This window comes from Mobula birostris, chromosome 1 (genome assembly GCF_030028105.1).
Source record: "Mobula birostris isolate sMobBir1 chromosome 1, sMobBir1.hap1, whole genome shotgun sequence".
In the NCBI taxonomy this organism is placed as follows: domain Eukaryota; kingdom Metazoa; phylum Chordata; class Chondrichthyes; order Myliobatiformes; family Myliobatidae; genus Mobula; species Mobula birostris.
The window spans coordinates 207,374,829-207,389,498 of NC_092370.1; the positions used below are offsets into that span (position 1 = coordinate 207,374,829).

A 14,670-nucleotide genomic window follows, 5' to 3' on the forward strand; every position below is an offset into this window, starting at 1 on the left:
CTCTTCCCAGAGATGCTGCCTGGCCTGCTGTGTTCACCAGCAACTTTGATGTGTGTTGCTAGAATTTCCAGCAACTGCAGAATTCCTCGTGTTTGCGTTAGTCCCTTTTGTTGGTTTTTGAGTTTATCAATCCTCTAACTTCTCACTAATTTTTGATCTATCATATGCCCTCCCTTTTGCTTTATGTTGGCTTTGACTTCCTTTGTCAGCAGCGGTTGAGTCATCCTGCCATTTGAATATTTCTTGTTCTTTGGGATGTATTTATCCTGCACTTTCTGAATTGGGACAGCACGGTAGCGTAGTGCTTTGCATAACGCTTTGCAGTACAGGTGACCTGGGTTCAATTCCCACTGCTGCCTGTAAGGAGTTTGTACGTTCTCCACGTGACTGCATGGGCTTCCTCTGGGTGCTCTGGTTTCCTCCTACAGTCACAAGATGTGCTGGTCGGTAGGTTAAATGGTCATTCTAAATTGTCCCGTGATTAAGATAGGGTTAAATCAGGGATTGCTGGGCAGCAGCACTCAAAGGGCTGGAAGGGCCTATTCCACGCTATATCTCAATAATAATAATATTTGCTCCCATAAACTCCAGCCGTTGCTACTCTGCCATCATCCCTGCTAGTGACCCCCTCCAATCAACTAGCAGTCCACATCCTGGCTACTGTTCAGAGGCTGTATATAACTTCCATCAGGGTCTTTTTACCCTTGCAGTTTCTTTACTCTATCCATGAGGGTGTTATATCTTCCGATACTATGTCACCTCTTTCTAAGGATTTGATTTAATTTTTGACCAACAAACCCATCTCCTCTGCTTACCTGCCTGTCCTTTCGATACAATGTGTAAGCAACAATTATACCACTGCCCAAGACTATTGTTCAGTAGCACTCACATCTACAGTAATGAAATGCTTTGAGAGGTTGGTCGTGGCTAGAATCAACTCCTGGCTCAGTAAGGGCCTGGACGCACTGCATTCTGCCTATCGGCACAATAGGTCTATGGCAGACGCAATCTCAATGGCTCCACGTGGCCTTGGATCACCTGGACAATACAAATACCCATGTCAGGATATTGTTAACTGACTATAACTCAGCGTCTAACACCATCATTCCTACAGCTCTGATCGAAAAACTGCAGAATCTAGGCCTCTGTACCTCCCTATGCAATTGGATTCTCGACTTCTTAACTGGAAGGCCACAATCTGTATGGATTGGAAATATATCTCCAACTTGCTGACAATCAATAGTGGCACACTACAGGGATTGGTGCTTATCCCACTGCTCTACTCTCTCTGCACTCATGACTGTGTGGCTGGACATATCTTAAATGCCATATATAAATTTTCTGATGATACAACCATTGTTGGCAGAATCTCAGACAGTGACGTGAGGGCGCACAGGAGCAAGAAACACCAGCTAGTTGAGTGGTGTCGTAGCAACAACCTTGCACTCAATGTTAGTAAGATCAAGGAGCCGATTGTGGACTTCAGAAAGGGTAGAACAAGGGAACGCAAACTAATCTTCATAGAGGGAGCAAAAGTGGAGAGAGTGAGCAATTTCTAGTTCCTGGGTGTCAATATCTCAGAAGAACATATTAATGCAACTATAAAGAAAGCAACACTGTGGTTATATTTCAGTAGGAGTTTCAGGAGATTTGGGTCGTCAGCTAAATCACTCGAAAACTTCTACAGAGGAAGGCATTCTGACTGGTTGCATCACCATCTGGTATGCAGGGACGGGGGGTGGGGGGTGCTACTGTACAGGATTGAAGGTGCAGAAATTTGTAAAATTAACTGCTCCAATCATGGAACTAGCCTCAAGTGCATCCAAGACATCTTCAAGGAGCAGTGCATCAGGAAGACAGTGTCCACCATTAAGGACCCTCATCACTAGGACATGCCCTCTTTTCATTGTTCCCATTAGGAAGGAGGTACAGAAGCCTTAAGGCACACAAGATTCAAGAACAGTTTTTTCCCCTCTGCTATCCAATTTCTAAATGGACATTGAATCCATGAACACTGTCACTACTTCTTTTAAATTTCTGTTTTTGCACTACTTTCAATCCTTATCAATCACCCTTTTTGATTTTGTCCCCCTTTCACATTGCAACTCATCCCGCTGACTGCAATTCTGCCCTTCACATGCCTGTATTCCCTGACAGTCCCACTATACACGGCCTCTGCTTATAAACAATCACTCCAGTTCCCATTTCCCTGCCAAATTAGTTTAAACCCTCCCCAGTAGTTCTAGCAAGCCTGCCCGAAAGGATATTGATTTCCTTAGGTTCTGGTGTAACCTGCCCCTTTTGTGTGGGTCACACCTTCCCCAGAAGAGATCCAATGATCTGAAACCCTGCCTGCTATACCAGTTTCTCAGCCATGCATTGATCTGCTACATCATCCTATTCTTACCTTTACTGGCACATGGCACAGGCAGCAATCCAGAAATTGCTACCCTGGAAGCCCTGCTTTTCAGCTTTCTATCTAGCTCCCTAAATTCCCTCTTCAGGACCTCCTTGCTTTTCCTACCCATGTCACTGATGCCAATTTGTACCAGGACTTCCGGCTGCTTCATTCTTTCTTCAAAATCTATATGTGAAATTAATGTGGTTACTTGGGCTGATCTTTAAAAATCACTTCAAATCAAACCAATCTACTACTGTGATACACTTTTCAGGTGTCCTAGGTGAACTTAAAATCCTCCAGACAAATAATTTGCCTGGAACAGGTCGCAAGCCATGTTGCCAAGACAAGATGGACAAATGCTACAAATGTCACACATAAAAATGATCACCAGATAGCTGAAGTATGAACAGAGACATGGGCATTTGGCCTTGCTAGGATACAACAGCAGTGGCATTAGGGGTAATGATAGTTTTGCGAATGGAGAAAGTGAAGCTAGAATATTATTTGTGCAACAAAACAGTTTCATTTTGTTAAACAGATTTAATAAAGCAATAATCTGCATTTCCATTGCAACCTTACATTGCAAATCATTTCAAGGCTGCTTCCAAGGACCTTTGTCCTGAATCTTACTTACAGTAAAGGAAAACGTAATTTTTGAAAAATGAACTACTTTCTGAAAAACAATAACATGGTCTGCAAGAGCAAAAGTGTTTCTGCAAGTAAATGCAGCAAGAGGTCTCTTACCATCAACCAAAAGATAAAGATCCAATTTCTTGATCTATTATCTCACCTGTGACAACTGTTATATTTCCAAGCAATAGCAGACAGGGGTGGTTTGGGGTGGGGCGGGGGTGGGGGTGAGATTTTAGAATTTGACTGGAGTTATCCTGCTGTCAAATAAACAGTCTTTTTTAGATACTTATTCTAGAGAGTGCAGAATATAGGAGAAACTAAATTTTAAAATTAAAGAAATCAGGGCAAGTAGCATATGACCAATGGTGCTGGACTTCTCCAAATCAGAAGATTGTGGACTAAGACTCACTTCAAAAACCCAAACGTTCCCAGGGAAGTTCCTGATTAAGAGCTGGAGTGTTCTTCTAGTGCCCCAGCCATGTTTGACTTGAACAAATAATTAAAATATCTGACAGCTTATCTTATTACTTTTGCTGGGACAAGACTCTATAAAATTGCTGCTGCTTTTCCTAATCCTCCAATAATATCATACTTTGTAAATACAGTAGTAGCGATAAAATTATTTGATAAGTTTCAAAGTTGTAAAAGAAACTGTATAAATGCAGCTTGTTTCTTTTCTTAATGCTTACCTCATTAGACTTTCGTCCCAGCAGCAAATACGTTGCCGTTATCTCATCATATTTCATTTTTGCCAGGGAGTCCTGGATTTCCTCACGAGTGTAACCCATTCCAACCATTATCTCTGTAAAATTGAGATCAGATGACATTCATGCAGATTACACTCAAAGTACTTTACTCATACAGAATACATAACCAACAATCCAAGTACTCACCTAAATCTAACAATACCGCAAGATGACAGTGATATTTTGGTTCTGCATATTCTACTTTTGGGTCTTGAGGCAAGCTCACACTGAAAACATTAGAAGTGCTTGCCCAAACCATTAACATAGTGATTGAGAGGCAGTTCACTGGCACTGCTAACAATGCAGCCAATTCACTGTTCCAGTGAAACATATTTAATACTGACTTCCAGTGCTGTTTTCACATCACAAAGATGTGTTGATTGTTAGGTTATTTGCTCCTGCAAATTACCCCTAATTTAGGTGGCTGGCAGGAGATTTAGGATGGAAGTAATTAAGTATCGCAGTGGTCCCCAATCACTGGGCCGTGAACTGGTACTGGGCCGCAAAGCATGTTCTACTGGGCCACGAGGAAACTACATGATTTGGCGACAGGAAGCGATATGGGTCAGCTGCACCTTTCCTCATTCCCTGTCACGCCCACAGTTGAGCTTGAACACACGCGAGGTCATTACCCATGCTGGAGGTCATCAGTCGGTATGAGTAAAAAAAACAAACATTGCTTGAGAGTTTCTTTGGAAGAGGAGATAAAAGGCCTAACGATGATGATAACGCACAGACAGCTGAGGCAGAGACTGCAAAAAAACAGAAAGCTTCCTTCCACAGAAAATACAAGTCATTTATAAAATATGGCTTTATTGCAACAGGTGACTCACACGCTCCAAGCCCCCGTGTGTGATATGTGGAGACAAGCTGTCTAATGAGGCAATGAAGCCCTCAAAACTGCTTTGGCACCTTGAGTCCAAGCACCCTGCACTTAAAGACAAACCCGTTGAGTTTTTTGAGCGGAAAAAACGTGAGCAAGCGGAACAGAAGCAAGTGCTGAGAGCCACCACCTCCACAAATGCTGCCGCTCTGAGAGTGTCGTACTTAGTGGCTAGCCGTATTGCTAAGGCAAGAAGCCTTTCACCGTTGGTGAAGAATTCTTTCTGCCTGTTGCCCAGGACATGTGCCATGAACTGTTGGGAGAAGCTGCAGCTAACAAGTTGGCACAGGTTTCTCTTTCAGCTACCACGGTTTCAAGGAGAATCGAGGACATCGAAGCACAGCTGTTGGAACTGCTTAACAAGTCACCATGGCATGCTATCCACGTCGACAAGTCTACCGATGTCGATAACAAGGCAATGCTGCTGGTTTATGTGCGATATATATTTCAAGACGATGTTCAGGAGGATATGTTGTGTACACTGCCGTTGCCAACTAACACAACTGGGGCAGAACTATTCAAGCCTTTAAGTGACTATATATCAGGCAAACTGGTCATTCTGTGTTGGAATATGCAGAGACAGGGCTGCAGCTGTGACTGGATGGCTGTCTGGTTTCATTACCCGAGTCAAAGAGGTTGCTCCTGAATGCCAGTCTACACACTGTGTCATACACAGGGAAACGCTGGCTAGCCAAAAAATGTCGCCTGATCTTAACAGCGTATTGAGTGACATTGTTGAAATTATCGATCACGTCAAAGCAAAAACCCTTAACTCACACCTGTTTGAGCAGCTTTGTAAGGAAATGGATGCAGAGCACAAACGCCTTCTCTTTCACACTGAAGTCAGGTGGCTATCAAGGGGGAGAGCCCTGGCCAGGGCTTTTGAGTTAAGAGAGCAGCTACAGAGATTTCTTTCAGGAAAAAGTCACCACTGGCAGCACACTTCAGTGACGAGGAGTGGATAGCAAAACTCACTTATCTGTGTGACATCTTCAATCTGCTCAATGAACTCAATTTGTCACTTCAGGGGAGAATGACAACTGTCTTCAAGTTGGCAGTTAAAGTGTCTGCTTTCAAAGCCAAACTGGAAATGTGGGGACGGTGAGTGGACAGAGGCATATTTGACATGTTCCCAACATTAGCTGCAATTTTGGGAGAGACTGAGGCTGCATCGTCTTTCTCACAGCTGGTGCGCGGTCACCTAAGCTTCGCTGTCAACAGGATTTGCACCAGAGTACTTCCAAACTGCAAATGATCCAAGACGTGCAAAGGAATGGGTCCGTGACCCATTTGTGAATGTCCCTGGTGAATCATCCATGTCAGTGCGGGAAGAAGATCAACTCCTCGAGCTTGCAAATGACAGTGGGCTGAGAAGTATGTTTGACATAACATCTCTACCGGTATTCTGGATCAAAGTTGAGGCTGAATATCCTGAGATAGCCACGAAAGCACTGAAGACGTTGCTTCCATTTCCAACACCATATCTTTGCGTAGCAGGATTTTCTGCAATTAATGCAACAAAAACTAAATTGCAGAATAGACTGGACATAAGGAACCCCCTTCGAATATTGCTGTCTCCCATCACCCCTCGATGGGACCATCTTGTTGCAGGAAAACAAACCCAGGGCTCCCACTGATTCAGCGATATTGTTGTGTTGCAATCATTTTATATATTCATACGAGGAAAATATGTGCTGTGTGTTTACTATCCAAATGTTACTTAAAATGTTATGATGCTATTTAGTTATAAGTGACTTACAATTGACTTATCACTATATTCATGGGAGGAAGATATGCGCTGTGTGTTTAATATTAAATTTGTTAGACAAACCCTTTTAGAAACAAAATTGAGTGTATTATTAGCCACTTATAAGTGACTTATAGTTTCACCTATATTCCGGTCGTATTAACACCGCCCCCCCCACTCCGGTTGGTCGGTCCACAAGAATATTGTCAATATTAAACTGGTCTGCGGTGCAAGAAAGGTTGGGGACCCCTGAAGTATCAGATGTTGGAGAATGGGTCACAGGGAATTATACAAGGAAATTGATTAATATGGTTGATCTGAGAGCTGGCAAAGAGTTGAAGGGATAAATATGATATCTGCACAAATTGGTTTATGTAGAGAGCATTAAAATGACATTTCCAGAAGAATGGTATTTTAGAATTCTGTAATATTTTTATTATTGTGGAAAGTGACTATTGTTAACAAGGCTGGAAGTTATTGCCTATCCATTATTATCCTATGAAATAATAAAGGCAATTAACAGTCAACTAGACTTGCATTTGGGTCAGAACAAGTAAGGCTGGTAGATTAATTATCCTGAAAGAAAAGTTATTATGATTTAATAGCAGGATTATAAAATCATTACATTAATGTATTAATAAGATACTCTAAGTCCTAAGGACTTCAGCAACTGACATGAATTTTTTTGACAAATCAGTGATTTCATAGATTCCATTACTGAGGTTAACATTTGCTACTAAATTCCACATTTATTTCACATGTAACTTAAATTTTGGGATCAATGGTCCAGGACTCTGGCGACTAGTCTAGTAACTTGACCATTGCATTATTGCACCCACTATTCATTCATTCTTGAAATTGGAAAGCTTCTATATCTTAGTATAGATATCACATTCTAGTTTAAACTATAGAATAGTTAAATTTATAAAATGTGAGAAATCATTTGGAAACTATCATGGTACCACCACAGTATTTTTTAAGTGAAGGCAAAAGTAGATAAATTAGTTTGCAATTTCGAAATCCAAAGGCTGAACAATATTTAATATCTAGTTTGAAAATTATCACCTCATATTTTGTGACATTAGTTTTAAACAGGAACAAAAAGGATATTATATAAATCACTTTGCCTAATATATTAGAACATAGAATTGTACAGCACATTAAGCCCTTTAGCCCATAATATTGTGCTGACCTCCACTTAGTGGCTATTTTATTGTTACAGGAGTGGAACCTAGTGTGGTCTTCTGTTGTGACACTGTTGTAAAGCATGGTTATTTGAGTCACTGTCACCTTCCTATCAACTTAAACCAGTCTGGCCATTGACAAGGTTTTTTTTCACCCACAGAAGGGTGTTACGAACCCACAGGTTTCGTTTACTGTGGACTATCACTTTAAGAGAGTGCCTGAGCGAGGCAGGACTAACAATGACATTGGCTGGCAGCTTTCTCAGCTCACTTCTGATTTTTACAGGGTGGGGGTGGGGGTGAGGGAGAAACAGTCAGTTGGAACAAGAGAGACAGAACAGCTACTCTTGTAGTCTGAGTAAGACTTGGATTTAAGAACTGCCGGGGCAAGGTTTGCTCCAGAATGCGTATCTGTCACTTCTTATAATCCAACGGAGTGGATTTAGGACTGTCCTGTGGGACCACTTGAAGTTAACCCTTGCCTGGGTATGTTATGTGGTGATCACTTGAAGATGACAGTCCTGTGACAGGTCGCTTTGATGCTATATCTAAGTGGATTTTGGATCGATTCAACGGACAAGATCCCAGAGGAGCCCCAATTTTGTTACAGTTTCGTAACAAGGGCAACAACTATACCAGTGCCCAAGAAGAGCAGTGTGAGCTGCCTTAGTGACTGTCATCTAGTAGCACTCACAGCTTTGATGATGAAATGCTTAGAGGGGTTGGTCATGGCTGGAATCAACTCCCGCCTCACTGCAATTTGCCTCTCACTACAAAAGATCTATGGCAGATACAATCTCAATGGCTCTTCATGCGGCCTTAGATCACCTGGACGATACAAACACCTCAGCATTTAATTCCATCGTTCCTACAGTCCTGATCGAAAAGCTACGGAACCTAGGCCTCTGTACCTCCCTCCGCAATTGGATCCTTGACTTCCCAACTGGAAGATCACGATCTGTGTAGATTGGTAATAACATCCCCTCCTCATTGACTATCAACACTAGTGCACCTCGGGGATGTGCGCTTAGCCCACTGCTCTACTCTCTCTAAACCCATGACTGTGTGGCTAAGCATAATTCAAATGCTATCTATAATTTAGCTGATGATACCATCATTGTTGGCAGAATCTCAGATGGTGTTGAGAGGACATACAGAAGCAAGATACACCAGCTAGTTCAGTGCTGCTGCAGCAACAATCCTGCACTCAATGTCTGTAAGACCAAAGAGCTGATTGTAGATTTCAGAAAGGGCAAGACAAGGGAACATGAACCAATCCTCAAAGAGTGATCAGAAGTGGGGAGAGAGAGAGAACAGTTTTAAGTTGCTGGGTGTCGAGATCCCCAAGGACCTAACCTGGTCCCAACATGCAGGTCGATGCAGCTACAAAGAAAGCAAGACAACAGCTATATTTTATTAAAAGTTTGAAGAGATTTGGTTTGTCAAGTAAAGCACTCATAAACTTCTACAAATGTACCATGGAGAGCATTCTGACAGCTGTCTGGTAAGGGGGTGGCAGGGAGGGTTACTACTCAGGATGAAAAGAAGCCACAGAAAGTTGTAAAATTAGTCAGCTCCATCATAGGTACTAGCCTCCATAGTATCTAGGGCATCTTCCAAGGAGCGATGCCTCAGAAAGGCAGCGTCCATTATTAAGGACCCCCATCACCCAGAACATGCCCCCTTCTCATGATACCATCAAGGAGGTGGTACAGAAGCCTGAAGGCACACACTCGCTATTTAAGAACAGCTTCTTACCCTCTGCCATCTGATTTCTAAAAGGACACTGAACCCATGAACTTAACCTTACTGTTTTTTTTTCTGCTTTTGCACTACCTATTTAATTTGACTATGTAATAAACGTATACTTCTGTATGGTTATATGTTTATTTTCTATACTTATAATACATTGTACTGCTGCTGCTAAATTAACACATTTCACGATATATGCTGATGATATTAAAGCTGATTCTGAACTGCCGCTCACTGGATTTTTTTTTTCTCGCATCATTCTTTGTAAACTCTTGAGACTGTTGTGCACGAAAACCCCAGGAGATCAGCAATTTCTGAGAAACTCAAACCACCCCGTCTGGCTCCAACAATCATTCCACAGTCAAAGTTATTTAGAACTAATTTTTTCCCCATTCTGATGTTAGATCTGAACAACAAATGAAGCTCTTGACCATGTCTGCATTGAGTTGCTGCCATAAGATTGGCTGATTAAATGTTTTCATTAACGCCGTGTACAGGTGTGCCTAATAAAGTGGCCACTGAGTGTACATACATAGTGTACTCCACCAGCAATCCCTTCTGTCCCACAAATCCTATAACCTCCAGTTTTCCTATATCCATGTGACTATCCAAGAGTCTTTTAAATGTCCCTATTGTATCAACCTCTTCCACCACCTCCAGCTACCTACCACTCTCTGACATCTGCCCTAAACTTTCCTTCACTCACTGGTTCTGGCTATCCACTCTATGCCTCTAAGTTCAAAGTACATTTATTGTCAAAGTATGTACACCATATACAACCCTGAGATTCACATTCCTCCAGGCAGCCACAAAACAAAGAAGCACAATAGAATCTACTAAAAAAAACCCCACACAACAAAGATCGTCAGACACACAATGTGCAAAAAAAGAAATCAAGCAAATAATTTTTTAAAAATTAATTAACAACAGATTATCAATTGCAGAGTCCCCAAAAGTGAGTCCACAGCTGCATAGCCAGTTCAGCAATGCAGCCAGTCCAGATGTCTGCAGGCCACAGCTATGGAGCTTTACAACCTTTAACATACCTTTGATTCAAAGAGAAAATGCCCTAGTTCGCTCAATCTTTCCTCATAAGACATGCTCTCTAATCTAGGCAGCGTCCTGGTTGATGTCATTATGTACCCTCTCTAGTTTCCACATGCTTCTTATAATGAGGCACCCAAACTTAATACAACAATCCAAATGTGGCCTAACCAGAGTTTTAGAGAGCTGCAACTTCACATTGTAGCACATGAACTCAGTCCCCTGACTAATGAAAGCCAATGCGCCTTAACAACCCTATCAACTTAGAGGGATCTATGGACTTGGACCTTAAGATCGCTGTTTCTCCATACTGCCAAGAATCCTATATCGACGTTGTAGTCCACCTTCCAAGTTTCATCCTCCAAAGTGTATCACTTCCCTCTTCTGGATTGAACTCCATCTGCCACTTCTCAGCCTAGCTCTGCATCCTGCTTATGTCCCATCATAACCTACAACAACCACCTACACTATCCACAACACCACCAACCTTCTTGTCATCTGTAGAATTCCTAAGCAACCCTTCCACTTTCTCACCACAATCATTTAAAAACATAACAGAGAGCAGGGTGTCACAGAACAGATCCTTGTGGAATACCACTAGTCACTGACTAGGCAGAATATACTCCATCTACTACCAAGTTCTGCCTTCAGTAAGCAAGCAAGCGAATTCAAAATCCACATAGCTGAGTTTCCATGAATCCCATGGGATGAACATACCATAGGAAACATTGTTGAATACCTTTCTAAAATCCATATGCACCACATCCATTGATCTACCTTCAATTTGTTTTGTCAGCTCCTCAAAAAACATCAATCAAGCTTGTGAGGCACAACCAGCCCCTCACAAGCCATGCTGACTATCCCTAACAAGACTATATTTCTCCAAATGCTCAGAAGTCCTGACTGAAAGAATCCTCTCCAATTGTTTACCCACCATTGATGCAAGACTTACTGGTCAATAATTCCTAGGATTATCCCTATTACCTTCTTAGCCAAAGGAACAATATTTGCCATCCTGCAACGCTCTGGTACTAATACTCCTGTTGCCAGGGAGGGCATAAAGATCATCATCAATTACCCAGCAAACTCAATCCATTGCTTCCCGTAGCTACCTGGGGTATATCCTGCCTGGTCTCAGGGTCTTACATTTCTTTTTCAGAAGCTCCAACATCGCACCTTTCTTAACCTTGACATGCTGCAGTACATTAGTCTTTCCTACTCACATTCATCAAAATCCTTTTACTTGATGAACACTGAAGAAAAGTATTAAGAATCTCCCTGGCCTCCTCTGCCCCCATTTTATCCTAGATTGGTCCTACCCTCACTCTAGTCATCCTCCTGTTCTTCACATAATTGCCAAAATAACTCAAATCAAATTTCAAACAACAACGTAGAGTATTCTTTCAGTATCACAACGAATCAATTAGAAACAGACCACAACAGCTGGTTTACATTTACCTATTCTCTTTGGATCTGCAATATCCAATTCTGGCTCCACATAAGGTCGAAGCTCATCATCATCATCATGACCAGCATTAATCCATCGGTCTTTCATGATTTGCTGAAATTAAAAGAATGCATATTAAACTTTAATAAAGCAAGATAAATTGCTTAAAAAAAACAACGCAGGTTAGGCATCATCCATGGAAAGAGAGATAATTAATGTCTTGGATATGGGACCCAAGATTTGCTGGTGCTGATACTCTTATGGTTCTGCCTCATCTTGTTTGTTTATTTTTCCAATTGTTTCTTCCTTCTGAATGCATCGAATCTCCTATTAAACATGTGAATATTTGTTTCAATCACTGTGTAATTATAAGCTCTATTTTTAAACAGTGGAACTGTTCTCGAAATTTTATTTGATCTATTAGTGCCCAAGTTATTTATTCCCCATATGCATAAACTATTTCATCATGTTCACCTTAACTAATTAACCATTTCATAATTTTAAGCAAATCCATCACATCTTATCTCCTTTTCAGACAGGAAAAAAACTACAAGCCCTAACAACTTTATCCGCGAAATTTTGGTAAACTTGCTGGAAATGGTTATTTGCATTTCCTCTGATGTTTCAAAATGACATTTTTACAGCATAGAGATAATAACTGTGCACAATACATTTAAGAACAGTAAAAGCAAGGTTACATGCAAAATATCTTTACTTCCTTGATTTTGTACATTACTCTTCCATAATGGAATCCCAGAAATCCACTGGCATTCATTGGGGCTGGTCTACTTTCAGCAATGTACTTTGTATATGACTTCGAGATTACCTCAATCTCTATTTAACACTTCTGTTCTTGTGTAATTCTCATTCTTCTAAATGGAATACTTCGTTTCTAAATTTTCAAGACCACTATTAAGTCAATAGTTTTTCTCCTGCGCTTCATCCAATTCCTACAGTTTTTTTTTACTCCCACCACCACCCTCCCCACACTAATCCAATTTCCCTCTGTCCACATTCTGTTAACCTAAAAGATTTACTTCTAATTATCTTTCTGCTCCAGCTTTATGCCCTTTTCCTTGATCCAATGGATAGTTGCTTCCCTTTTGATCTTGTTACACATCAGGTCAGAAAGGTTCACACTGTCAAAATTCCACCTCATTCTTTTCCTCTCCTCTTTTACTGAAATATGAGTAATGTAAATCAATTATTTATTTTCCTTCAACTTTCTTTGGATTACTTGGGGGTCTATAAGGGGAGAGAACGTCGACTCAGACCCTGAGAGGCCTGCGTCGGGCATTTTCATGCCTTACAAGGCGCAGATTGGAAGTCTGTGTGGGGCGCCACTCCTCGCACAGACTAGAGCAATGTGTGATTAAGTGCCTTGCTCAAGTGCACAAACACGCTGCCACAGCTGAGGCTCGAACTAGCGACCTTGAGGTAACTAGACGAACATCTTAACCACTTGGCCATGTGCCCAACATGCAAGGTCTATAAGGAAAGTTCAAAAAGTACAAAAAGAACTAGTCATAATTGCAATTTTCACTCTTTTCTGAGTTAATTCAAGAGATTTTTGAACTTCAGAATGAAGATGGTCATTGTCAGGTAGAAAGGATTGAAAGATAGAAATGTCATATAAAGCATATCTTATTTTAATAATATCTCAAGGCATTTATTTCTATAAAGTCAGATCAATATGTAGACACTAATTCACTGGCTAAAAATTGCAACAAATTCTGCTAAGTGTACACTTAATTTTTGCAACTTAAATATACGATGCTGAAATTTGAGGTTGCAAATCTTAACACTGAATTAACCACTACCAATTAAAGTAAGAAAACTTTAAAAAGATGATTTAACTTTTCCCACATGAATTCTGCTTCATCGCTCTATCTCCATTTTTGTATGATTTCTGATTAATGTATGATGACTCCATCATCTCTTCTTCCTTCCCTTGTGTTTACATAACAAGCGCATTGCACTATTAGATTGCCAGTCCTGTCCTATTTGTAGCCATATTTCTATTATCCTTTTACATCCATTCCCCTACTTCTACTTACAGCCTCTAATTCATCCAAATTAATTTTTTATGAAGGTAAGTTTCTACAGATAATTTAATGTCCATTTTTTTCTAATATGACCAATTAACCTACCAAATGGTATGTCTTTGGACCGTGGAAGAAGATGGGAGCATCTGGAAGAAACCCATATGGTCACAGGGAGAACATATAGCCTCCTTACAAACAGCAGCGAGAATCTAGCTTTAAAGAGTTAATTTATTATTTCTTAAAAGATTTTCATCACGATCAGTTTAAATATTATAACTTCTGGTCTTATTCCTTACATTTCATGTCCTGACATTTTTTTAAAACTAGTGCCCTTAAATATAAATAGTAAAATTAAAAGACACAACATGGATTTTACTTAATTCTTTAAATAGAATAATAATTTCAGAATTCAGTGGAGCAATTTGACGGGAAAGATTGTAATTCTATATCAGGGAAATGTTTAATGCTCCAATTTTATCAATTTGCATTATTGCTGTATGTTAGTTTTAATTAATTGAGTGCTAATGACATTTATGCTTGGTAATCATTTTGCATCAATCTACTATATATCTTCAATTTTAAAAAATGGTTCATGATGTTAGATATAGAAGTGATATAAGTATTTTAAGCACAGACTTGTTTATTGAGAAAGCGCGGAATAGGCCCTCCGAGCTGCACCACCCCACAATCCCCTGATTTAAACAGCCTAATCATGGGACAATTTACAGTGATCAATTAACTTCCCAAACAGTACATCTTTGAACTGTGGGAGGAAACTCCAGCATCAG

At 40.6% G+C, this 14,670-nt stretch overlaps 1 protein-coding gene across 5 annotated transcripts in view; it reads right to left on the bottom strand.

Annotated features, from left to right (window-relative positions):
• Nucleotides 1-14,670, bottom strand: part of mark3a (MAP/microtubule affinity-regulating kinase 3a) — a 178,579-nt gene that overhangs the window by 51,549 nt on the left and 112,360 nt on the right. For all 5 annotated transcript variants that reach the window (XM_072269960.1, XM_072269970.1, XM_072269950.1 and 2 more), the window contains exons 10-11: nucleotides 11,849-11,951; nucleotides 3,724-3,836 (exon numbers count right to left, since the gene is read on the bottom strand). In XM_072269960.1, the coding sequence (XP_072126061.1) occupies nucleotides 3,724-3,836; nucleotides 11,849-11,951 (216 nt within the window). The remainder of the gene's footprint in view (nucleotides 1-3,723; nucleotides 3,837-11,848; nucleotides 11,952-14,670) is intronic.